This window comes from Equus caballus, chromosome 14, assembly GCF_041296265.1.
Source record: "Equus caballus isolate H_3958 breed thoroughbred chromosome 14, TB-T2T, whole genome shotgun sequence".
Lineage (NCBI taxonomy): Eukaryota > Metazoa > Chordata > Mammalia > Perissodactyla > Equidae > Equus > Equus caballus.
Window position 1 is genome coordinate 106241527 of NC_091697.1, and position 26607 is coordinate 106268133.

General features: G+C 42.3%; 1 protein-coding gene across 38 annotated transcripts in view; it reads right to left on the bottom strand.

Annotated features, from left to right (window-relative positions):
* Positions 1-5401: 5401 nt before the first annotated feature.
* Positions 5402-26607, bottom strand: part of ARHGEF28 (Rho guanine nucleotide exchange factor 28) — a 273620-nt gene continuing 252414 nt past the window's right edge. For 35 of the 38 annotated variants that reach the window (XM_070233456.1, XM_070233455.1, XM_070233473.1 and 32 more), the window contains one exon: positions 5402-6608. In XM_070233456.1, coding sequence (XP_070089557.1) covers positions 6448-6608 — 161 coding nt within the window. In that variant the 3' untranslated portion in view covers positions 5402-6447. Of the gene's footprint in view, positions 6609-9918; positions 12130-26607 lie in introns of those variants that run through there. The other 3 variants (XM_070233451.1, XM_070233442.1, XM_070233465.1) reach the window with 1 other exon arrangement.

The window sequence follows — 26607 nt, forward strand, 5'->3', positions numbered from 1 at the left end:
GTAAAGAGAGCATGGAGAAATGAAGCCAGGCATTTACCCCCAAATGGCATTCCGGCCCCAACCAGCTTCCGTCATTCCATGTTGAACTGGGTGCTAACAAGAAGTGAACCATTCATCAGAGGTCCCTTACTGCTTCCTTCCTTGAACAGGCAGACCACCAAAACCAGCTGAGGAGGGAGAGGGAAAGAGTTTAGACCAACTCTTGGGCAAGTAAAAATATATTTTAGTAGACAAATCAGATCTCTTTTATGATATAAAAGGGGACGCTCAATTGAGCCTTTGAACAAGGAGAGGAACTTCCCAAAATTTCCCCTGCGACTGGAACTCTGTGGAGCCTGCGGATAGTGGCCCTGGAGACAATTTGCCCCTGAATTTCCTAGGACAGAGCCAAGTAGAGCCAGGAGAGTCTCTTGGGGACCCCAGGCCAATAAATTAAAGGGAGGTCATTGGGAAAGGTGGGGATGGGGGCTCTTGCAGGAATAAGGGCCAGTTCTCTCATGAAACTGTAGGATCTGGTGAAATTAGGAAAGGAAGTATAACCCTATCTTCTCACCAAGTTCATTCTTTGTCTTCAGGCAATTGTCTGCGTGAGACTCTTGGCTGCTAGCAGTACCTAAAACTTCTGACTTTCCGCCTTTCAAATAGTTTTACTGCGAGGCGGGCAACTAGGATTCAGTTAATGGCATGTTGATGTTTCTAAGCCATGAAGCTTCTACAAAACTACTGAACCATGGTCCGCCTTCAAGTTACCTCACCCAAAACAATACACAGTCATCAACTTGAAGTGATTGCTTCGGATTCATAAGCCAAAGGCAAAGAAATGGGATGGAAACAGGATCAGGGCTCTGGTTCTAGCTCTGTCGCCCATCTGACCTCAGATTTCCAACGACTCTTGTCCATCCAGTCATCCCCTCATTCAGTAAGCAGCACACGCTCTCACGCTGAGCGCACGCGGCATGATGGTGGGCTTCGACCTGGAACGTCTCTCAGGGCAAAGGAAAACGGGCTGGAAAACTGAAGTAACGATACTCTGGCCATTCTACTTCCTGAGCATGCCCGATCTCCCCTTCTCCCTACCCTACCACCAGCATAGAACAACTGCTATCATTTTTAGAGTGGTTACTGTGTGGAATTTGCTGGGCTTAATTCATTTAGTTCTCACAACAACTCTGCAGGGCATGGCTATTATTAGGATTCACATGTCACAGATAAGCAAAAAAACAGCGCAGAAGCAAGGCTGCGGGATTCCAGAACTGCAGCGGCTTCCACTCACAGTGCACTCCATGAGCACAGTGCTCTACAGAGCACAGCTCCACTCAGCGTGAGCGGTGCCCCCTGCATCGTGCAACCCTGCGGCTCGGGGCGATTCAGTAAGAAGAGACCAAGTCTGTTGGATTTTTCCACATCTTCTTACTGCCTCTCTCACACTTGGTGGAGGGAGGTCCCCGAATGAGAGGCCGCCAGGAAAGAACATGGTGAACTCGGTGGTAACCACAAGATCATCCTGGAATCTTGCTTCTACACGTCCCATCTACTCCTTATTTAAAATTTTGTTCTTTTCCATTCTCCTCAAAGCCCCAAGTGGTAGATTAAGAGGCCGGGGGTGGGGGGGTGCCGGGGGCAGGGAGGGTGGCATCAGAATCGATAAAGAAAAGAAAGCAGGGCCGTCAAAGACGGCGGCATTGGAAGCCCCTGAGCTCACTTCCTTCCTTGAACACACTCCAGCTGCATGGGGAACCATGCCTGCGGGCAACTCTGGAGCAGCTGCTTCACAGGAACCACCAAGGAGAGGGCCACGTGGAGGCGGGGAAGAGATGGGAGACCGCCCACACTGGGGGGACCTCATAAGCCCAGAGTTTCTCCCTGAGAGCGAAGGGTTCATATCCCACATCAGGCACCCCAACTTTTAAGACCTGCACCTGAGAGATGGTCCTCCGAAATACCTGGTTTTGAAAACCAACAGGGCTTGGTCCCTGCGACCCAGAGGGCTGTGGCATCTGGCTCGCTGCTTGCCTGCCCCAGGACCCCACCTGTGGAAAGCGCCAGACTTTCTAGGAAAGAGAGGCATTTGCTCACCTTAGAGCCTCGCCCAAGGGGCAAGGCCTGTGGGATGCTCTCCTGATGAGGGATGCCTGCTGGCGTTTTGCAGCTGTAGCCCAGGGACACCCCTTGATAAGCTGGCTCTGGAGGCCGGGGGGGCCTTGCATTCCTGGGTCCCATGGGACTGTGACGATAGGAGAGAGAGATCTTGGCAGGCAGCCAGCCCCCGGGCATTGCACAGAGAGAATGAAACACCTCACAGTCACTTGTCCCGGAGCTTCAGCCTGCGGGTAGGCTCCAGGTCAGGCACACGTGTAGGGGCTATGGAGGTGCTCCCAGGGAACAGAAGCTGGGGACACCATCTTTGCGCTCTCCCTCTGCCTCACTCCAGCTCGCTGGTGTCTCCCAGAAAGGAGCTTATACACTCGGCTGGAGGCCCGATTTTTGTGACTGTCACCCAGGGGACACCTCCAGATTGCCTGGCTCTGGTGGCCAGTGGGGCTTACGCTTGCAGTCCCACAGGACTGTATAGTTTGAATACTTTAAAAGCTGCTGCCTGAGGGTCTGGCTTCTAATCAGCCTGAATCGAGGTGCTGACTGAGATCCTCCCCTTTGGGACACTGACAGGTCTTTGCACACCCTCAACAACTGGGAGCCACTAAAAATAAAAGCTGCTGCTTGGACCATTAGGAGAGCTTGAGAGACAACCAAGAGCTAGAGCAGGGTTGAACAATAAGGTCCATCTCCTGCGTGAGGCCACTCCTTCAAGACTGGGAGGGGAGGCTGTTTCACCGAATGCCTAGGAACCCAGACACAGAGTCAAAGCAAAATGAGGAAACAGAGAACAAGAACAAAACAAAGACAAGAGAAAAGCTCAGAAACAACCTTAATGATGAGAGATAAGAAAATAAGGCAGAAGAGCGGAGTGAGTTTTCCCTCTACTTAAAACTTATGCTTAAGTCATAGAAGTCATCCGTTCACCCCACAGGAGCACCCTGAGGCAGCCTTCTGGACCCCTCTGTTCCAATAAGCATCTTCAGGTGGTCCCAGGGTTGTCTTTACTCTTGGTTTCCTGAGGCTTGGGATCAAGTAGGCAGATATCCAACTGGCCATTTGACTAGAACCCAGCACTCTATGGTGGCGGTGGGTGGGGAGGGGCACAGGGGTGGGGCGGCTGTTCCTCCATTGCCTGGCTTTACATGGAAACTGATCAGTTACTGGGTTGCGAGAGAGAAGTGGGGGGAAGCTCCGTGTTTCCTCGCAACCTGCACAAGAGTGCTGGAAGACGCAAAGACGGATGGATGCTCTCCGTGGACTCCTGAATCTTTCCCTGACTTTCAGACTCTCTACTGATTCCTCAAGCCTCGGGCCTGTTCACTTTAGGACAACTCCCTCCATTCCACGTATTGCTGGCCCCCAACAGGCTCTTCCTGGGAGCTCGCAGATCTCCATATCTGTTCACGTGTTTGTCTCCAACAACTTGCAGGCTTGTTCGTCTTTATTTTGTTGCTAACAGATTGTGTGATCTTTAGCAGACAGTCAATAAGTGTTCATTGAATAAATGAGTGGAGGTTCAGAGATGCAAATAAGTTGAAAGCTAACCTTATGAAACCAGTCTTATGACTAGCCATCTCCAGGCATTTGACTTTCCTGTTCCCTGCTTCTGGCTGTGCAGGCACAATCTGCCTAAGGACTGGGACCAAGCTGAGCAATTATTAAAATACTTCTCAATGATCTGATAATTGTTGCTAGCATATTGAGTGATCACTATGCCCCAAGCTCTGTTCTAAGCACATTGCATATATTAATCATTTGATTCTCACGACAATTCTATAAGGTAATCTTCCCCTTTTTATAGATTAGGAAGCTGAGACCTAGAGAGGTGAGTAACATGCCAGGGACACACAGCAAGCGGAAGATCTGGCTCCAGGATCCATCCTCTCAACCTCGATACCTCTCGATGAGAAAGACAGAGATGGTTGAACCTTTATGACCTCAGGTTGATTCTAAATTGAAAGGTGGTCCTAGGTCACAGGAAGGAATACATACTCCTTTTTACTTCTTTATCTGTCATCCCGTGATTTCGTTACGCTCATCTTCTTCACGTTGCATAACTCTACACACACCCCGACACCGCCACCGCCTCTGCAGCAGGGGTTTCTACTCTCTTCCAAATGAACAGGGCTCCAATCGTGAGCGAGGTGGAAAGGGCAGTGCTACTCCAGCAATTATGCAGACCCAATGAAATACAGAGTTGCTTGGACTGTAAACGAGATGGCATGCAAGTTCAGGCAACCTGGAAGGGATAGAGCAAAAACTTTGCTTTTTTTTCCATAACAAATCTTTAAAGGAATGACAGTTTCCTTTAAGCTCTTCAGTTGTGGGAAGAAGTAGATCCTTTGGGGAGAAACATTTTTGATGCTGGGTGATAGAGTGGTCTTCCTTTAAGATTAGTGAATTTCTGTTGGAGCCACAGAGTGACCTCTATTGAGATTTGAGCTCATTAGTGAGGACAAAGTGAAAAGGAAGAACTGATGGAGAAAGCTTTGAAACTTATAGTCAGTTGAAAAGTCATAACATTAAATAAGAAAATTACAGAGAGGAACCTATGAGTTTAGGTATCTCAAAAGATGCAAGAGTTCCCTAGGGTGGCTATAGGAAGACATAGAGTTTGCAGGGCTTGAAAATCAACTGAGCACACACATTTTTAAAGAACTCCGTGGGGATTCTGAACATCTTTACATATTTTCACATATGGATATTTCCATACCCATTGTCAGGAAAAAAGGGAAGATATTTACAGTTACTGGAACAAGGATTTAGACTGAAATATCTCTATGCTTTTTATTCAAGGGATATAGGAACCTGGAATAGATTTTACTGAAGGGAAGGAAGATAAGTTTTTATCTCTAGATGTCTTCAGGAATGGAAAATGCATCTTATCATTTAGGAGTTCAGCTTGAAGGCGAAATGATTGACTAAAATTTTAATGAGGTATATCCATTCTGTAAAGATTAGTCTCTGAATGAGTTAGTATGATTGTGACCCAGATGGCCAGAGGCAGCAAGAGTCAGAAAAAGAGTGCCCCTAAAAAGGCTTTTTTACAACTAAGATCTGACTTGCCTAAGTGAAAACAAAGTAGGTATTCAACTGGCAACTTTAAGTAGGAAAAACAAACAGACGATGGAATCTGGGTGAGTTTTTCTCCTTCTTATCACAGCTCCCTCCTGGTAAGTGTTGTAATTCTCAGTGAACTTAGTACTCCTCCTTTATTTTCACTTTTAATAAGGGGAGATTGCGTTTGTATGTGAAATGTGTGTTTTCCTATGGTCTTACACAATATTAAGACTTGGAAGCAAAATAGTGAGGTAAAAGGTATTTATTGACATCGACCCAAACATGTACAAATATTTCTGAAGAACAAGCTGAAAACATTTCCCGGTGTATTTTCTCACACAGAGACCCATATTACTCCGGAGGCAGGAAGCACACTTGGAAAAGCACATGCAGGAAGCAAGCTTCACTGAGCGTGCAGTTTTGTCCTTAAAGAACAACGGGGAGAGATCCTTCTAGTGAGTGCTGGTTGCTGGTGCTCCCAGGGCTGCCAGGAAAGGGGCTAGGTGAGAGAAGCGAGGGTGCCACTGGAGTGTCACTGTTTACATCAAGACTGACTTGTGCGGCTCTGCCTCCGGGCTCTGTTGAAAGATGCTGCTGAACTGTGGCTTGAAAGCGGACCAGCATCAGGACCAAGAAAGTGTGTCTGCAAAGCAGGTGGCCCAGGTCCTGAGAGTCCAGATTGTGTCCATAGCAGAGTGGCCACCTGGTCAGAACAGGTGCCCAGACAGGCCACGTTGGTTGCATGGTGACTGTGACAGATCACAACCATCAGCGACCCCTTTGACATCCTAAAGAGAAATTAGCACGTAAAAACTAGCCAAGAAAAGGCCTTTCTGGCATCCTCGCCTTTTGGGGCACTGAGGCCACTCTCTGTAATGAGCTGCTGTGATTTTGAGCGTTTGCCCATCATGAACATGACTCTTTCCATCCAAATTGCTTTGTTTACATCTTAAAAGGCATTTCGAAAACCAGATGATTCAGTAGAAAACGCAATACGGAATTTTACTCTAGAGTCATAATAACTTTGAAAATATTTCTCCTTATTCAAGTTAATTTCCCCTCCAGAAATCAGAAGTTAGGTGTGATAAGTTAACGATTGCACAAACAGAGCTGCTTCCAATAATTTAATTATTAGATTCATGCCCCAAAAATGAACTTGCATGAAATATTAAATATTACTCTTAAAGCAATTTGGACACAGACAGTCGCACACACATCAGGAAAGGAAAAAAAAAATTCTCCCCCAAATGCCAGTGTTTTGTTTTGTATGGAAAAATAACGACAATACAATTAGAGGTAAACAATATTTTCTTCGGCTCTGTCTCCAGTTTCCCTGTCTGGTCTGGTCGCGGTCTGTAGACTTAGCTTTGCTTCTATGAACGTCTGCAGCTGAGGGCCATGGGGAGCTGAGTCGTGGAGGGGTGGGAACTCAGTCTGGGAGATGTCCAAATCTGCAAAAGACAGACAGCGCAGGTCACAGGAGAGTCAGCTTGAGACGACAGGGCAGGTTACACTGTGACTCAGTGAGAGCCAAGACTGGGAGATGCAGAACCCATATAGTCAGCCACAGAGAGAAGGGTGGAGGCCGGGGAGAAAGGAACAAAGTGGATATCTAACGATTTCATCAGTGTCATTAATATGTGTTTGGTTGTGTGTACAGATGCCTCCTGTGGCTAAAAATAACCTTTAGAAAATACTCCTAAAGAAGCGTCAAATGAAAACAGACTTGTCACCATTTGTGGGCTGTTGAACCAGCGTTACTGCTGAAATAGGGGTGCCCAGTGATTTTTAAAAATGGGTTCAAGGTCTTAGAAATACAGTATATTCTCTAGCTTTGTGCAATAAACTACATTTGCATCTGTAATAGCATCTTCCCTCAGAATATCTCAAAGTCAACAATTGACCTCAAGACTCAAATAATGTATCTTGGATTTTATTAGTGTGGGCAAGGAGTGGGGAGAAAGGTATTGAAGGATGGAGACCCCCAGCCTCACCATTATGCAAATCTGTTAACACTACACAAACCACTTAGCAAGAGTAGCCAGGTTCCTAGAGAAATTGGTCCGATAGCAAGTGCGCTTGGGTTTGTTTTTTCTGGTTGCCTGGCAACAACAGGGCACAGTCTGTTCTCTTTTTCTGGTAAAATATATATGGTTTAAAGGGAAGGCAAGGGGGGGGGCGGGGTTTGATTTGAAGAACAGAAAGGCTCCTGCTGCAAACCATTTTCTCTGCACTTGTTTCATTGCTGCCCTCCCAGAGGCTCAGTTCTGTGGCAAAATTACAAACCACCAGCTTTGGTCTTCAGAGCAAAAAGCAGACCCTGCGTGGAAGCCCAGGTGGGGAAGACGCACAGCCCCGAGGCCCACCTGCTCTCCCTTGAGTCAGTTACAAGAGGTCATTGTAATCTTTGCCACATTTTACTCAAGGCCTCTATTATTTAGATGGATACACATAGCTGCTGGTATTCTAATGACAAAAATGCTTGCGACTTCTGCCCTCCTGACAGGGACCTTTGGTTATTAGAGAAGGCAGGAAGCAAGCCCTGGCAGGAACGAAGAGCAAACATCCTCACAGGCTCCACCTTCAGGATGAGGCACCCTTTGACACCTCCTCCCATCACTTCTTCCAATAGGAGGCCGGGCCAATGGGAGAGGGGCAGCCAGGGCCCGGGAAGTAGACGCAGGTCACCCAGAGGAGCTGACCTGTGCCTCTGAAGCTGAGGAGCAACCCTGGGGGAGGGGAGGGGGGGAGGGGGGCAGGAGGTGAGGCTGCCCCTCCACAGCTCTGTGCAAAGGGTTAGGCCATCCCTGACTCTAGATGCCAATGAGGCGCAATGACAAAAATCCATTTACATTGGGATGACTTGATTCTACTGACCCAGAGTCCAAATCCTGTACCTCAGATTCTGAGAACTCAATAACCTCTGAAGACATAAGAGGAGAAGGTGCCTCTATCACCACCATGCATGCAGTGCCTTCTCTGGGCACGGGAGCTGTTCCAGATCTTTTACAGTCACCATCCCTTTAAGCCTCAAAATGTCGTAACCCATAGTTTGCAGATTGGGGAACTGAGACTCCGGCTGGTTCAATTCCTTGCCCATGATGGTACAGCTAGGAAGTGATCCAGAGGACGGTGGCCACTTGCTCGCCTGCTCAAGATGCTCACAATTGCCATTTCTCATTGGGCTGGAAAAGGTTTGACCATCTTGCTGAATTAAGAGGCCCTGGATGTTTAATACCTACCTTCCCTGAGTACCACATTTCTTTGAAGAGTCACTTACCAAAAAAAGAAAGACATGCCAAGCCCCTCTAAACTGACACAGCAATTTTTATAAAATTAGGAACCTCCCTCATTTAATCAGGTAAGCACAAAAACCCCCAGGCAGTGGTTTTACTATCAACACAACACAAATGCACTAGAATGCTCTCCATCCCATCTCACCACATCGGGAGACAAAGCACGCCTGTCCGCGGTCACAACACGCTTCACGCTTTCAACTCCTTTTCTCAGCCATTGAATGAATAAAGCCATTTCACCTCTAAAAGCAAATATTCCAGGTTAAACTACTGATGTTTAATATTACACAACCTAAAAAAAGCCACACCCCCAAACACCTATCCTGCAGATTCTGGCCGACTGGAGAACAGTTCGCCTGAGCCCCTACAGGGCTGCCTTCCAGCCGACAGACGGTCCAGCCAGGGCACAAGAAATACTACATGGAGGATGGATGCGTAACCATCCATCCAATGAGGCGGTTGGGAGGTGATTGCTGACAAATGTGACAATGCCAGGCACAATGGAAGCCCTTAATCCATCTAAGTTTCCTTCCTCTGGGGTGTGGAACATGTAGCTAAGAATCCAAAATACTGGTGAGTGTAGGTATCTGGGAAGTCCCCCTAATGGTTTCAAGACAAGACTTGTTCAAAAAGAGCCCAAGAAATGTATATCAGAAAGATTTTTTTTAAAGGTTGGCACCTGAGGTAACATCTGTTGCCAATCTTATTTTCCTTCTTCTCCTTCTCCCCAAGGCCCCCCAGTATGTAGTTGTATATTCTAGTTGTAGGTCCTACTGGTTGTGCTATGTGGGAGGCCACATCAGTGTGGCCTGACAAGCGGTGCCACATCCGCACCCAGGATCCAAACCAGCAAAACCCTGGGCTGCCGAAGTGGAGCGCACGAACTTAACCACTCAGCCACGGGGCCAGCCCCTGAAAGAATTATTTTCTCTTAAGTTCAATCGTAGGCTCTAGTTCAGGAAGATAGAGAACCAAGAATGAATGGGAAACTGGGAGGGATTTTAATGTATGTGTGTGTAACAGCGTATAGAAGTTTAATCAGAACTTTTTAAAATAAGAGTAAAAATACAGGAGAAAAACATCTCTAGGTGAGAGCTTGCTGGACCCTAAAGGGAATGGCCCAGGTCGTAATCCCAGATGTATGAATGGAGGTGGTGGTGGCTGTGTGTCACCTGGAGGGGAACTCAATTTCCTTCTCTGTGTTCCTTCTTGGTTTCCACCTGAACTATTTAGGCAAGGTCAGACAGTCTGTCTTTGAAATTAGAAACTGTTCCATGATTTCTGATTTTATTACTCTATTTCAACCCTGAAAGAGCTCCCACAGAGCAACTGTGTATTTCTCAAGGTCAGCCACCTTTTTCCACACCTTTTACCCTCGAGAGCATGATCATCATATTGAACCCTAAACTGAAAAAACATTTGTTAAAATAAAACCTCAGTGATTCAGAAAGCAGAATTCTTGGGGTGTAAAATTAATCATCCAGTTTTATTTGCCATCAAAATGCCTGTAAATTGCTGGACAGAAAAATAGAATACCTCATTTTTTCAATAAGCAAAGAAATATTAATACAATCACAATTCACTCAAGTAAAAACCAAATGCTCCTATAATGAAACAAAACTTCAAACTATAAAGAACCATTCAATCTGTATCTCAATGCAACTTTCCCTCTTAGTTGACATGAAAGAAATAACTTGATCCTCACCATACCTCTGGAAACTAAACAAAGTGAGCATCATTAACCCTGAAATGAGTACAAACAAGCTGAAACACATAAAAGCCCAAAAGTTCTGGCTGCACCAAGTGGAGTCGTGGAATCTTGGTGCAGGGTTTTTTCTATTTAACTGAACTTTTATTCATACCCTAAAACTGCATCCCTCACTAGAAGTTTCTAGACACACCATGGGGTCTAAGTCAGTCACCTGATGAAGTTTTAAATCGCAGATGCTACCCCCTTGCCCCTGTGGATTTGGGGCAGAAAATACCCGTGCTGCCAGGGGACACTCGCTCACCACGTACAACATGCAGAGACGGTTCCCTAAATCTCCCGATTTTCAGCCCTTAGTTGCAACCTCTTGGTTGCCATTTGCATTTATCATTTTCACACTTTTCTCTGCTTATCTGCTGTTGGAATTTCAAACAATCAGGGAAGAGAATCTGGCGTCTGGGACGACAACTACAGAAATCAGCTCCCGGAGAGCTGACTCGAGCAGGGAGTAAAATCAGCCCTCTCCCCATCATTCTTCTTCTTTTGAGCCAACTGGATAATTGGTTATTTTCAAGATCAGACTACAAAAGTGCAAAATGCAACCCTGTGTCATATTAAAAATGAATAAAATACCTCCTAAACTGAGAAGTGAATGAAATCTTTTAAACCAAAAGGTAAAAAGTAACCTTCGGCAAGTCATTTCCCCTCTCTGGGTTTCAGTTGATGAAGGATTGAACTGAAATCATCATTTGGGCCCTTTAAACTTTTGATACTGCATGAAAATTTTTACACCTGTGTTTTGGCTCAGTGATTCACCAAATAATATTCTAAAGGTGCAACAAATGACAGCATCTTTCAATTGCTTTGTACTCAAGAAATGCAAATTTATTACCTTAAGTTGCATTTAAAATAGCGTTTTTAGGGTGATTTCCAGACATCTGTCCCACTCCTCTACCCTCAATCTTCCCAACCAAACATCTTTGAGCTGCGCCCACATGCAGTCCTCAAAGGAGAGTATTCGGAGACTTACCAATGAGTGGAAGATAATGCCTAGGGTCAAAATCTGAACTTGACCTCCCCTTCTATAAACAGCAAACTTAAGAGTGACCTGTCATAAAGAACAGGTTTGTGACAAGACAGAAAATGTTGTCTATCATTTAAAAATATTTCATTAATGTAGTCTGTGCCTTTTTCTGGATTTTCTGAATAGAAAAGCATTTTAAATCATGATACTTTTAAAACAAAAGCTTTATTTAAATTTTTTTAAAAGCACCAGTGTAACTTTCATCAAAAACATCCACCTTTGAGGTCTGGATTTAGCTCAACGGTGTCCCAGTGGCCAGACACCAGCAGCCCCGTACTACGAAAACCGTGTTGAGTCTACTGTTGGGATCATTGCTGACCCTTGTTCAGCCTTCTCTGTGGCTCATCCCATTCCGCTCTCCCAAGAACACTCGCAAAACAGAGCTTCATGTCTTCTGGGCCTTGGCTCCCATTCTTACCTCAGGGAAGTGCTCTGACTTGTACTTTTTATCACTAGATCCCTTGTGCATGTTCCTAAAACCAAAATTCACTAGAACAACTCTTCCTCGAACACATTTTGTCATTAACGTTCCAAGTCTACAAAATAAGTTTATCCCCCATTTAATGATCGATTCATGCTTACACTGTGAAACATTTCAAAAATTGTTTCCTGATGGCATTACTGGCAATCACTATTTTTTTCTGAGGAGCATTAATGCACAGCATTTGCCTTCTAATGGAAAACACTTATTGTGCAGAGCTCAAGGTATCTTCAGAGCAAAGGAAAATTGGTCTCTGTCCCTAATTTTGCTCAACTTCATTTTCCATAGCGAACCGCAAACAGGATGTGAGCCGCTGGTATGAAAACCAACTTGGAGCTGATATCTGAAGCCAACGATCTCAATTGATGCTATGATTCCCTTCACTCGTGTACCAGTACTGCACCTGAAACAAAGCAAAAGAAGTGTGCTCTGGGAGGGGGGTGTGCACACGTGTGGAACACATGTGCATGTGTAGATTTGCAAGGTAAGAAAGCAAACAATTTTTTTTTAAGTTGTGACTGTTAGAGTTGGACTTTATTTTCTTATCGGTAATTAACATATTTGGAACAATCTATGTTGGCTATATAGGTAACACTGACAAGAAACGCAGCAATTGAATGAATTGATACCGGGAAGATACGATTATATTAACACAAGACATGGAAGGGTGCATCAATTCTCTGTTGTCTGAACTTTGATTTGCTCTCACCCTCTCCTTTCTCCCCAGAAGGGAGCCAGGGTTAAGGAGTCACAACCTCTAGCCACAGCAAGCCCCACGCGAGGATGGCGCAAGTGCTTCCACCTTCCCCTCTTCCTTGAGATGCATTTCAAAGTGTTTCTCTAAACAATACTAATAAGTATTAGTCACAAAAGAATACAGTGGTCAAGTAATTTGATTAAACTCTGGATGAATCAGGTTTCTTTATGGACAGACACCACAGAACTTCAACGAGCTCACCTATGTTATAAATCTCTGAGGGAAAGACAAGGTGCAGAGCTCCCCAAACTCAGGGAGACTTTCCTCACAGCGGACTCAGCAGCACTGTGCTTCATGTAACATACTTTGGGGAAGAGGTCACTAGACAATGATAAATCTATTCTAGACTAAGAAAGACAATAAATGGCCAAGATGCCAGAATAAATCATGGGTGGGAAGCTGGAAATAGGTGAAGTTTTCCAAATTCAGAAACTCTTAACCCTGTACATAGTGTCAAGAGTGGACTCAGGCAATAATCAATGGCTGCAAAATCATTGGGAGAAGAGCTGTGGGGAACTTTGTATTGGGTGGATCAATCTTAATATCATAAAAAGAGAAGCAGACATGGTAAGCCTCGTGATGAGATGCAATAGAAAATATGTAATATAGGAAAATATCCAACGCTGTCTATGAAAATTTTTTCATGCCAAAAAATAAAGCCTGTATCTAGTCAAACGTCAAACATCTATTAAACTACCAGTTTACAGGAAATATAGGAGCAGAACAATATGTTAAATGACATCATAGGGACGCAATCAGCAAAATCCAGAATAGAGAAAATTTCGGAGAAAATTTTTGTAGGAAAAAAATGTCTTTTCAACAAACAAACCACCCAGTCTTTTCAACAAGTTGTAAGATTTGTTTTTTTAAAAAAAGAAAGACAAGGGAACTTTACATTAAAAGAGACTGGAGAGCTATACAAATCAAATGCAATGTATGAAATTATTCAGATCCCAATTCAAACAAACCAAAGAAAAATGCTGAGACAATCAGAGAAATTAAAGTATTGACAGTATGGTTTTAAGTAAAAATTATTAATTTTTTAGGTGTAATAATATTATGGTGACGTAAAAAAAAAGTCCGTATCTTTTAGAGAACGATATTGAAGTATTTTTAGATGAAATGATAGGATGTCCTGGACTTATTTATTTAAGATAACCTAATGTGAGAGGAGAGAGAAAAGGGCATTGATGGACTGAGATTGGTTGTATGTTGGTAATCGTTAAAGCTGGGAGTTCCTTAAGTGATTCTCTCTACTTTGGTGTGTTTGAAATGTTCAAGGATACTTTTTTTTTTTTTTTTTTTTTGCTGAGGAAGATTGGCCCTGAGCTAACATCCATGCCCATCTTCCTCTACTTTATATGTGGGATGCCCACCACAGCATGGCTTGGTAAGCAGTGTGTAGGTTGGCAGCCGGGATCCAAACTAGCGAACCCCAGGCCACTGAAGTGGAGCGCATGAACTTAACCGCTATGCCACTGGGCCAACCCCTGTGACACCTTTTTTTAAAGGCCATAGGCTTCCATATATTTGGACTATAAAGGGTTCTTATTCCAACAGCATAGTATATCAGATATAGAGATATCTGATATAAACAGAATACCATGGCAATAAATTAGAGGGCTCTTCCAGATGCCAAGCGTGTTCAGATCAATTTTAATGCAACTGTACAACAAGTCATTGGCATGTGCCATGTATGGGTTTATATCTATTTAGAAAGATACACAGTTTGTCTGAGACTATTCCATAAAACAGATGAGGTTCATCTGAGTTTACAGCTACCCACAAAAAATGATGCAGATCCAGGGATGGTCTTTGCTCTTGCCTAGAAAATCTAACATCTCCTAAGGGAAATAAGATTCAAAAAAGATCTCATTTTATAGCCCGGGTGTATCTGTCCATGGCAATGAATTGGTAATTTTCTCTTAGAATTTGGATTCCTATTCTCTTCCCTTTTGAGTTTACTTAAAACTAAAAAGTAAAACTTAAGAAATAGGAAATAAAAATAGTGCATCTAGTCCAACAATATCAAGGTAAGTTTCAGGTCATATTAACAGAGGATGTCAATATATACTATCAAATGAATGAATGGATTCATGAACACCCGATTCAAAAATTCTCTCTACTCTAATTAGAGTCACGGGAATCATCAATTTGGTATTCTTATGTTTACAAAGTACCTTAAAATTTCATTTAGTCTAATCCTTGTCTTCTCAGCAGAATCAGACTGAAAATGTAGTCAGGACAGAATTACATTATAGGGCTCCTCTCTTTAAGACACTAACATTATTTGACCTTGAGTCAAACATCCAATTCGATCCTCACGGCAACCTACAATGGCAGGTACATGATGGAGTATGAGAGAGAGAGTCAAATACACAGAGACAAACCTGATCCCAAACAGAACACAACCCAGGAACACAGGAGGCCGAAGAAAACTTCCAGACACCATAGTTAATACCTTCAAAGAGATTTCTAAAAGACATTTCAGCCACAAAACAAGATTCCATAAAATAGGAACTATAAGAGAACAAGGAAAATAGCTTAGAAATTAAAAATACGCTAGCTGAATTTTAAAAAATCAGTGCAATAGTAGGAAGTCAAGGACAAGAAAATCTCCCTGAAAGAACAGAAACAAAGCAATGGAAATAGAAGAGAAAAAACAGAAAAATCAGAGGCTCCAAGAGGTCTGACTTATAACCAGAAATGGTTCCAGTAGCATAAAATGGAAGAGAAGCAATTTTTTTTTAAAGAAAAACAAAATTTCCCAGAATCGAAGGAAATATGTCTCTAGACTAAAAGAGCTTAATGAATAACCAGTAAAAATGATTTAAACAAAAGACCAGACGCTGAGGCATATTATAAAGTTCATCTAAGATGGGATAAAAAGATAATTCTAAAGGCTTCCAAAAAGCCAGAACAGGCCACAAACAAAGGATTAGGAATCAGAATGGCATCAGACTTCTCAACAGCAACCCTGGGAAGTAGAGGAATCGAATCCTTCAAAATTCTGAAAGAAAGTCTTTTGATCTAGAATTCAGAGCCCAGATATATTATAAAAACCAAGTGTAAAAGTAGCAAAAATAAATAAATGAAATGAAAAAGACATCTCAACTAATTTGGAAAAAGTTTGCTTTCATTACCCCTTTTCTTCAGAAACGTTGGAGATGTGCTCTACTAAAATAAAGGAAAATGCCACAAAGGAGAAAGAACAGGATCGAGGACGTAGGATCCGAGACAGGGGAGCCATGAAGGAGGCCCAGTTGACAGCTCCATTGCAGGTTGGGAGAGCAACACGGCTTACTGGAACAGCAGGACAGAGGATCCCGGGAGGGAAATTTCCAGGAAGGAAATGAAGCTGATAGACATTGGATGTGTTGGGTGTGTGTAAAATAACACCGATCCGTTACTGAGAGAGGTATGGGAGCTTTGCAAGGAAACATAGTGGGAGGTAGGTTGAAAAGTAAGCAAATGAAAAAATAAGGCAGACAGCTAACGTCTCAGTAGAACAGGATAGTCACTAACAACGTGATTTTAAGTAGCTCCTACACATACAGTTGCACTTTCTCCCCCTTGAAAGAGGTCAGTCTCATAAATGTCCTTTTCCAACCTCAAAGTGTCCACATATAACCGTAAATATGACTTCTCTGAAACACACTTCTCAAAGTACAAAATGTCTTGAGCTCCCATTCAAAAAGAATTGAGGTGTCTACATAATTAAGAGGGACACTCCTGAAATTCCAAATTCTGCTTTTAGAAAAGAACCTTTACGAATAGGCAACTCACAGAAGAGGAAACCTAAAAAGCTAATAAATACAAAAAAGTACAGTCTCCCTGGTAATTAGGAAAGTACAAATTGAAAGAATGAGTTACCGCTTCATACCCATGACTTTGGCAAAAATATAGAAGCTGAACAATACTAAGCGCTGGGGGATGTGCAGCTGTAGCGTATTTCTGCTGAGTCACATTTTACAACCTCAGAGAGAAATCGGTGATACTTAGCAAAACCTGAGACATCCCCACCACTTCTAGGTGTTAAAATTTAAACTCTCATTCCTGTGCACAAGGAGACATGCATAAAAGGATGTTTACTGAGAACCATTTGTAATAGGAAAAAAATCAAAAACATCCTAATTGCTCATTAGTAGGGTAATGAATACGCTGGTGTTTATTCAGAATAGTATACAGCAGTTTAAAATTAACTATTTGTGCTACATGTATAAACATGCACATTGAGTGAAAAAAACAAGCTGCAAAAAGACATACCCACATATATACTTGGGCAGCAGGCTATTTAAGTGTTAAAAACAGATTATGGATACGTAAATATGTAGCGATAGCATAAAAACATACTGTGGAAATGATATACACCAATTATAAGATATTAGATAAGTCTAAATAGGAAAAAAGATAAGAGGGGTGGGGACTTCATGTTTAGCATTTCTTTAAAAAAAAGGCAAAAGATATCTGAAGTAAATATGGCAAAATGTTAACATTTGTTAAATGCACGCCTGATACGTATTTTCTATACTGTTCTGTAAGTTGGAAATTTTTCATAATTAAAACATTTATATTTAAAAGTGCACTAAAATATACAGCAACCAAGTGTGATGTGTGGCCTGTATTTGGATCCCGAGTCAAAAAAAGGAAGTGGAAAAAGTACACACACGACATTTACGAAAACAATTGGAAATTTAAATATTGACTATATGTTGATATCGTGGAATTTTTGTTAACTTTTTCCTTGGTGTGATAATAGTTTAAAAAAGAGAGCCTTATCTTTTAGAGATATACGCTGAAATGTTGTAGATCAATAAATGTTTACACAAGATTTTTAGATATGGCTTTAAAATAATACAGGGTGTGTGGGGGTGGGAGGCCAGACGAAACAGAGGTGGCCACAAGTTCCTAAATTTTTGAAGTTGGGTAATGGGACGTGAGTAGTTCTTATAATCCACTGTTTACTTTTGTACATGATTGAAATTGTCCATAATACATTCAGGTAGACAAAAAAATACGTCAAGTTGAATTTTTAAATCAAAAATTAAGATATTCTAATCTTGGAGTCTCTGTTAAGAAGCAGGGACAACTTTTGAAGAAGGCCCTGTATTCAGGGACTTGCTGGTCTCTAGCTGCAAGGACAGGGCAGTATTTTCATGGCATTGAATTCCTTTGAAAAAGGATGTGGAGACCAGGGATTTCTAAGGACCGTGCCAATAAGGCCGACTGTCTGGAAACTGCCTGCTGCACAGCCCTACCCACATTGAAGGAGTTATGCCTGTCATTTTGCTGAGAAGCACTGAATTCACTTCTCCACCAGGTGAATAATGCAGGAAATTAACCCAGGAATTTTAACGCTGCATTTACTCCTTCCTTGTTCAGCAGAGGGAAAAGCAGCTATTAAAATTCTTAAGCATACAAGATCCAGTGTTTTTCTTTAAACTAGGAGAAGGCAAGCAATTAGATCAAACACACCCAAGCTAATTAGTTCTACCTACTTCTTAATAATTATGCTATTACCAGACTTAAAAAAAAAAAATTGGCGTCCAATTCTTTAAAGGTTTACAAATGAGTGTATTTTTCTCTTGATCAACTACAAAATTATGAGATGTCAATCAAAGAACTTACATGCCTTTTCTGTTCTGAGAAATTTTGGATGTCTGGTTTTCAGAGCATCATAAATTTCTTTCCTTTTGAAAATGAGAAACATTATTTTCATAATTCTTATTTGTTTGAAGTAACATTTGCCAAGAAACCAAACTCAGAAATACCTTTTCCAGCTGCAGCCTGGGGTTTATGTTGCTCAAAAATGACTATAATTTTTAACATACAACATAATACATAGAAAATATGTTTTGTTCAATGCAGATTTTGCCCCCTTGGCATTCTTTTCACATTTATGTTTGTTAGAGTAAAAATTACTGTACTATACTTCTGAAAGTTAAACAAATATTTTTAGAGATTGTACAATTAGAGAAGTCGGCAAGAAGAGACGGCCTCATGCAGAGGTATTCCAGGGGGAGTTTGCCATTCCTGCAAAGGGGAGAAAATGCTAGATGTTGTAAGGAAGGAGAGTTGTCAAATTGGGCTGAGATAGGAGTTTGCGCAGGTGAATGAAGCAGGGGGGATTGTGCTGGAAGAGTAGGTTGTGGTGGGTCTTGAATGCGAGTGTTGGGAGTTCTAACTTTAGGCATAAGCTTGGCAGCCTGCGGTGATCAGGACCTCTCTAGGATCCTGTATCAATCTCCATACTTGGCTTCACCATACATATTGCCACCCTGAAACAAGAGAGGCAGTTCCCGGAGCAGGGTGAGAAGGGAGCTGTCTTCCTGTTTTTACGTCTGCCTGGCATGAGCCCACATTTAGCCAAATAAGCTTCTGTCCCTTTGAGGGACAAAGCATTCATATTTTGTCAGTTAGTAGAGGGCGAGTCAGGATGACAACCGGTTTGAGCTTCTTATCCATCATTCGCCCATAAGCACGAGTACCAAGTGTGCGCCCATCCCTGGGCCAGACACAAGGGAAACCAAGCTGGACAAGATCCCCTCCCAGCACCCAGGAAGTTTATAGTCTACACAATCACTTTAAAAACTGTTTCAATTTCCTAAAAGTTAAATAGGACCTATTCTAGGAGCAATTCTATTCCTAGGTATTTATCCAAGAGAAATGAAGTCATAATTCACAGAAAGCCTGTACAAAAATGTTCACAGCAGCTTTATTCATGACAGCCAAAAACTAGAAATAAGCCAGGTGTCCATCAACAAAAGAACGGATAAGTACCTGGTACATTCATCAATGCAAGACTACTCAGTAATAAAAGGGAAAAACGATGGATTCATGCAAGACTATGGATGCCTCTCAAAAATAATATGCTGAGTGAAAAAAGACCAACACAAAAAGGTGTGTGGTGTCTGACTCCATTCCATTCTAGAATAAGCAAAATTCGCCTGTGGTCATGGAAAGCAGATGAGTAGTTGCATTTGGCAGGGGGATTGGCTGCAAAGGGGTATAAGGGAGCTTTCTGGAGTGATGGAAATAGTCTGTGCCTTGGTATTCTTTCCATAAAACTGATTGAATAACAGAGTTAATATCTGAGCACTTCACTGTACATAAATTATATCTCAATAAATAAAGGAAACTATATAAAGCATCTTAGAGGCTAAAGGGAAAACAAATGACAAATATGGTGAAAAGTAATAAAAGGGTCCACAGGACACTATAGGATCACACAGGAGAGGCTCTTAGCTGAGACTGAGAGGCTCTGGCTAGGCTGTCTGGAAGAAAGTGACCCTGGAGCTAAGTCTAGAAAGATGGGTAAGAGTTGACCAGTTGGGAATAAAGGGTGGAGGAGAAGACATTCCCCACAGAGGAAATAGATGTGCAAAGGGGTGGGGGGCAGGGGGCCTGGCCTCTTGCACAACTGAGAGAACCTCACAGGGCTGGACAACAGGGTGAGAAAAAACAGAGCAGGATGAGAGATTAGAGGTGGCCAGATCAGGCCTCCAGGCCCAAGCACATTCCTCCTGCACTTCATCAGGGATGACTGACTTTTCAGCACATGGCGCATTTGACTAATCCCAATAAAGCTGACCCACAAAGGCCCTAAGAGGACTGGACACGAACCCTTATCCACAGGCCCAAATGCTGACCCGGGGGCTAAACAAAGTTCTATCTTAAATTCATCACGTTGGATTTGGTTTTCAAAAGACAATCAGTGTGGTGCAATGTGTCATTTGGATTTCAACTGTTCCCGAGGGGGAAAATGTAGTCGAAGGGTGTGCCACAGGCAATGAATTTATTCCAACATCCACTTACATCAGTGTTTTTTCCATTGTATTTCAAGGAATGGTAGCCGGCAAGATGCGGGGCTGGAGAGGAGGAGGTTGTGGTTAAGTAGGTTTGGGAAGCGCCCCTTCTGGAGATTCACAGTACGTGTGAGCACAATAAGTTCTGTAGTCCTGAAACCAGCATTTCCCAATACAGTCATGTGCCACACGAGGCCGTTTCTGTCAACAACAGACCGCATGTACAAGGGTGGGCCCACAAGATTCGTCCATACAGCCTAGGTGTGTAGCAGGCTACACCATCTAGGTTCGTATATTTACATGCTATGATGTTCACACAATGACGAAATCACCTAACAACGTATTTCTCAGTACCTGTCCCCATCATTAAGTGGCGCATGACTCTATTATCTGATCATGGGAACTTTGTATCACGTAACACCTAATAACAGCCAGCAGAATTGTGGAACATTCCCTGAGAAGTGCCTTCTTAGATGATTCCCCAATGAGACATAAGTCTCTCAGATCACCAGAGCAGCCATCTTGCAAGCAGTGGCTCAAGAGAGGAAATGCCCACTTCTGTGATTTACCCCTTTCTTTATACAGGGTGTGGCATAACAGCGGTCGTAACTCTGTCTACCAAGTTCTTCCACAGCTCCACGCATTTTGTGTTTTGTCTTATATAATCCTCCTATGACCTATGGAGTGCACGCTAGCAGAAGTCCAATTCTACAGACGAGGAAACTGAGACACACCAAGTGTAAACACTTGCTTAAAATTTCACAGGTAGATGACAGTGCTGGATATGACCCAGGCGCCATTTCCAAGCCTTCTATCTTAACCACTATGCCGTCAGCCTGCTCTATTGTTCAATATTAACCAAGTGCATTCCTTACGCATTCACTTGTTCGTCTGTTCATTTGTTCATTCATTCAAATCCCTCACTTTAAAGTGAAGCACTAATAAATTCACGTAAAGTTCATCATGTGAACATAAAGGATGTTTCTAGTCCATTTCTGCTGAAACTTGGTTTAGGAGGCGGGAGAAGGTGGATTCTTTATCTGCCCACCTTTGAATGACAGGGAACTATCACGTCACCTACTCTCCTCGTGGGAACTCTTCTGGTCTTGGTCATTCTGGCCAAAAAATGACACTGCCAAGCAGGTTTCAACCCTAGTGGTTTTTCTGGGTCAGGGGTGGTCATTCAATCAACCTCTTCGTGAAACACATTTTCTGAACCATACACATTCTCAAGTTTGCCAAAGGTCTCTCTAAAAAACCTGAAAATCATCATCTCTAGAAAAACTGCAAATCATCACTAATAACCATCAGCAGAAGTATTATAAATTTATAGAACTACTATATATTTATAGAAGTACTATAAGTTTGTAGAAGTCCTATAAATTTGTTTGAGAAAATAAATATTTTACCTTTAAGCCTACCTTGATTTATAAAAATAAGAATTTAATTGTGTCCATATGTGAGTGGGTGGGTATAAATCCGAATATCTTTAGCAGTAGGCAAGAGACTGAATCTGACAAACATACCTACCATATCTATACATCAATATATCTATGTCTCTTATCTGATAAATATAAAGAGAAAATACTTTAATTTACTGGTAGCAGCATTTGCAAAAATCCTTCCGTATTCTTACCAGGAGCAATGGTAACTTCTTCGAGTAGAATCATTTGAATGTAAGTTTTCCAAGTACTTTCTTTGCTCTCAGGCTCACGCAGTTCAGATTCAGGCTTCTTCCCCATATTCACTGAGGCCTCTCAGAGCAGAGACAGCTCATAAAACATGAGTTTAGTATCTAATGTTTCAGAATGCTGTACCTCAGGCTGCTTGTTCAGCATAAAATAACTAAAAATTTTCCTAAAAATCCATGTAGGTAGTTGAGTGGAGGACCCTAAAGGAAAACTAAACAGCCCCCCCCAACTCTTGTGATATTGCTGCATTCTCCTTTCCAGGAGAATGTGGTTCCAGTCCATGGTCCCCGGGGAGACATCAGTGTGCAACTGCACTTTCTCACACTGGAACCCCAAAGCAAAATACAGCCTCATTACTACATGCCAACTAACAGACCATCACATTTTGGCTAAAATGTTCATTATGCCTCTTTCTCCCATCTGTGTGCCAAGGAGAAGTAGTTTGCATGTGCAAAACTTTATGAGTGTATTTCAGAGCTCATGCTGTACAGAAGCACCAAGCATCTAAAAATACAGGATGAGCTCTACTCGTGTATAATCTATCATGCCAACCTGGATAAATTAACAAGTAATCAAAAATAGCACAACTCTGGTGGGAATAAATTCATCAAAAGTCAGTTTAACCTACTCATTACAAGTAACACAACTTTGAAAACCTTCAGTTTCTTAAAAGAGGGTTCAATTTAATCAGATGGAATATACATTAAGCTTCCACATTCTTGTTATGAGAACATCCCCAAAACAGAACCATATGGAAGCAAGTAAAGACAACACAATATACATACATCCAAGAGTTTAGGCTTATATAATTTTTAGAATATTTAATAGCTCCATATTTACTATGTTAAAATAAGAAAAAAAAATCCGCCACAGCCAAACAGTTAACTGCATCTGAAATGACAAGAATACAAGCCTAAGATCCTGAACACACAGATTCCAGAAGCTTTTGGCAAAGCCAAGTATGTGAAGTCTCTTTGATTTCTAATATCACACCATCCCATCTTCTGCCATCTGACTCCAGCAAATGTCAGTGTACTCCCAGGATGGAAACTTGCCTTTTTCTGAGTCATTCCTACAAAGACTTCCAAAAATATGGTCTACTGCAGTTGAGCATGACTATCCCGAATTCACGGAAAAAACCCAAAACCATGGCCTTCTTTCAGTAATCCATAAGAATCAAGAATGACCAGCATCTAAACCGAATGAGGCTAACACAGACTCCTATACTGACAGCCCAGTAAAGGGCCAAACAGTCTTTGAGAAATGGGAACTTCAAACTCAGAATCTACAAGAAAGTGCTAAGGCTTCCGAGGACACCTTGGACAACAGATCATTAAAATCACCTCCTCATCTGGGGTTTTGCATGAAGAGGTCTTTGAGAGCACGATTCCAGTTTTTGGTTCTGTTGGATTTCTGAGACTCAGAGTGCGATGCCCTTCTTGCAGGGTTACAACATTCTGTATGATTGATTGCAAATCACTGCATAGGGTGCTAGCATCACGGGTAGGAAGCAGGTCATTAAATAAAATTAAAACTTGGCCAATGTTCTTCTTGTAAATGTTTCTTAGACCATCATTCCTTACAAAATGGCCTCAATTCACCGGAGAAGCAGAGTCTCCTGGATTTCTGGAAGATGGTCCAAATATTCTCTATTTAATCCAAACATCCAGCATGTCATGTTTTAGAAAGAAAAAGCTGTAGTGTAATGAAATTTGCACAAAGAGAGCTATGGAAAAGAGTCACCATGAAAAGAATTAAATTTTGCACAGTCTCACTGTGAAATTGTTCAGCAAAGGGTTCAGAGTCCTATCCTGCATAACTGGAACCTTTCTATGACCGCATTTTTCCTTAGGTAGATGTTCAAACCAAGCATTAACATTTCGAATTAAATTGAATTAATATCTCACCCAGAAAGAGAATGGATACCCCGGCCCCTTATTCAAGGAAAGTCAACAGCCATTTATCACGGCAAATTAACATCTCCACAGATCAAAACTCAGGCCCAGGCTTATTTATTATCTGAGCAGAAGTCTGAGCAGAACAACCAGACAAGCCTTCTCCCCCTGGGCAGCTGTGTCTGTGAATTGACCAGCAGAGAACGCATAGGTGCCTCAGTCAGTCAGTCAGTCAGTCTGGGGTAAAAAAGCAAAAGGATATATTTCTTAAGATGCCCCCACACTTAATTTTAAGATTGGTATGATAAATATGTGATCTTTCAAGCAATATTTTAAGTAGACAAGTAGAAGTAGAAGGCCGTGCCAGGAAAACTGGTTCACGTTCTAGGAGTGAATTTAACTAAACAAATACTAATCATTTTCCCTGGGGAGACACACTGGACTGTTAAATAGGATTTAGCAGAAGAAAAAGGGTTTGAGAAAGTGTTTCATTGATGTTGAGCTCGCTACCCATGTTTAATTCACTGGTGTTCGAGCTACTTTATGGTTAAAAGAGAAATACTCCAGTGAACAGATAGGTTGATTGTTACTGATAAAACAATTAAATGCTAAGTTGTTTATGTGCCATCTTCCTAAAATTATAGTGATCGATTCATTTCTACTTGTTTAGAATAAATTACAGCTTTTTCTGGAGAACACATTGTAACTTTTTCTGTTTTCACTTGCTATCCGTGGACATATGGGGCTGTACGTACAATGTTCTACACGGAACGGGAACTCATAGAAAGATGACGTCTAGAGATGTACAAAGAGTACCCCTGTCAAACTGATGACTAGGACTGTATATTAGTAAACAAATTTATTTCAATATTAATGAGGAAGAAAAGTTGGTAATTGTCAAAGTCTGCTACTTAGAATCCAGCAAGGTATGAAGGGCAAACCACCTGGGAGTTACCCTGACATTTTAAGAGGGCCATCAAACACTCGCTCGTCTTACAAAAGTTTTGAAACTCACTCAATCCAGTTGGCCAGGCTGAGGCACGTGTCCAGCCTGTGTCCCCCAACCACCACCCCTCCTCATAGCTTGGCCGTCTCTTCTCGACCTCTTTCAAAGCCTCAGTAAAGAGTCAAGCCATGGGGCTCAAGCTCATATTTTCTTTCACTTCTGCTAAAGAGTGTGGACCTTGACTCTTGACTCATGTCATCAATAACTATCAAATATTCATTGTATGCCAATCACTGAGTTTGGTGCTTGTGATAGAGCAATTAACAAAGGAGACACACATAGCTCTCCACTCCCATGAAGCTTATTCTACAGTGGGGCAGACGGACGTGACAAATTATTACACACATAATTAATTCAAGTTATGATAAGTGCTCATGAGAAGCATGTCCTGTGATTCTGAACCTTGATTTTTATCAGCTTATCCAGGACTAACAAGGAAAAATTGATTCAGGATAACCTAACTCAAAAAGAGATGAAGGTCGTAAACCAGAACACAATTTTTAAGTTAAAAGTGGGAAATGGTTTAAACTGCAATACTCCTGTTGGCTCTTCTCAACCTTTTCCTTCTGGTAGGAAAGCTTATGCAGGGAACTCAAGTACGACTAGAAGTTTTCCCGGGGACGTACTTATGTGATACACCCAATGAAGGTTAGATGGGCTGTAGATACAGGAGCACTACATCCCAAATTGGGATGTTCAGTCTTGTTAAGAATTTCTTGCTTCTGAAAACACAGTTGACTGATCTAACTTCTTCCTTCATACGAGGAACGAGGGGAAGCAAGATGCTCTGCTCTCAGGACTTCCTCCTGAGGGCAGTTCTGCGATAGACTAATGACAGACGCCCCCTCTTAGCCCAACACAGGAGGCAGTCACCCTTTATGTCCTAAAACATCTCGGTTCTACTGACACTTTTCATTTTTATCAGCAGGCCACTCCTGAATCACCCTTAGAATGAATTATTTCCAGAAGGTTGGAAGAAAGCTGATGTTCATTGGATCCCAGGAACATTCTAGGCATTTTTTGTTGTTGTTTTTTTTTTATAGTTCTGGTAACACTTTCTTCCTTTTTGTAGAGATGGGGAATTAAGGCTTAGGAATCACGCAGCTATGGGAGCCCGAGGAAGCGTCAGAGCTGCGATTCTCCAACAGCGAGCCCAGCCCGCCAGGTCGGCGCCTGTGTGGGGACAGGGCTCAGGCTGGCTGCTTTGGGATCACTTAAGGGGAACGTTAGATCCGCAACTTGGCCCAGCCCTGCCGAATCGGAATCTCTGACTGGAGGAACTCACACTTCCATTGCATCCTCCAGGAAACCCTTCTGCACAGCCAGCCACAGTAACCGTGGTTCTAGCAACCAATGCCTCCCCTGGCGTCCTACTTCTCATCAGCTTCATATTAGAGGGTGGTCCTCCCCAACATCATCACAGGATTCAGGGGAAAAATCTCTCCAAGTTTTAAGCCATTGGCCTTAAAGTCCATCCAGTACATTTGACTACATCTTTCTAAATTCATCTTTTCACTGAGACTGAATGAAAAGTAAAAGAGAAAACTTGCCTTACTTGAAAAACAGAGACAGTAACCGTTGTCTCACAAGATTGTCACAAAGAACAAATGAGTGAATTCAAATGGGTTTCTGAATGGCATGAAGCGCCATATAATTATTACAGTATTAATTCACAAAGGGGAATTAATTGGGATGAAATTTTCAAACCAGGAGGACTATAACCTCCT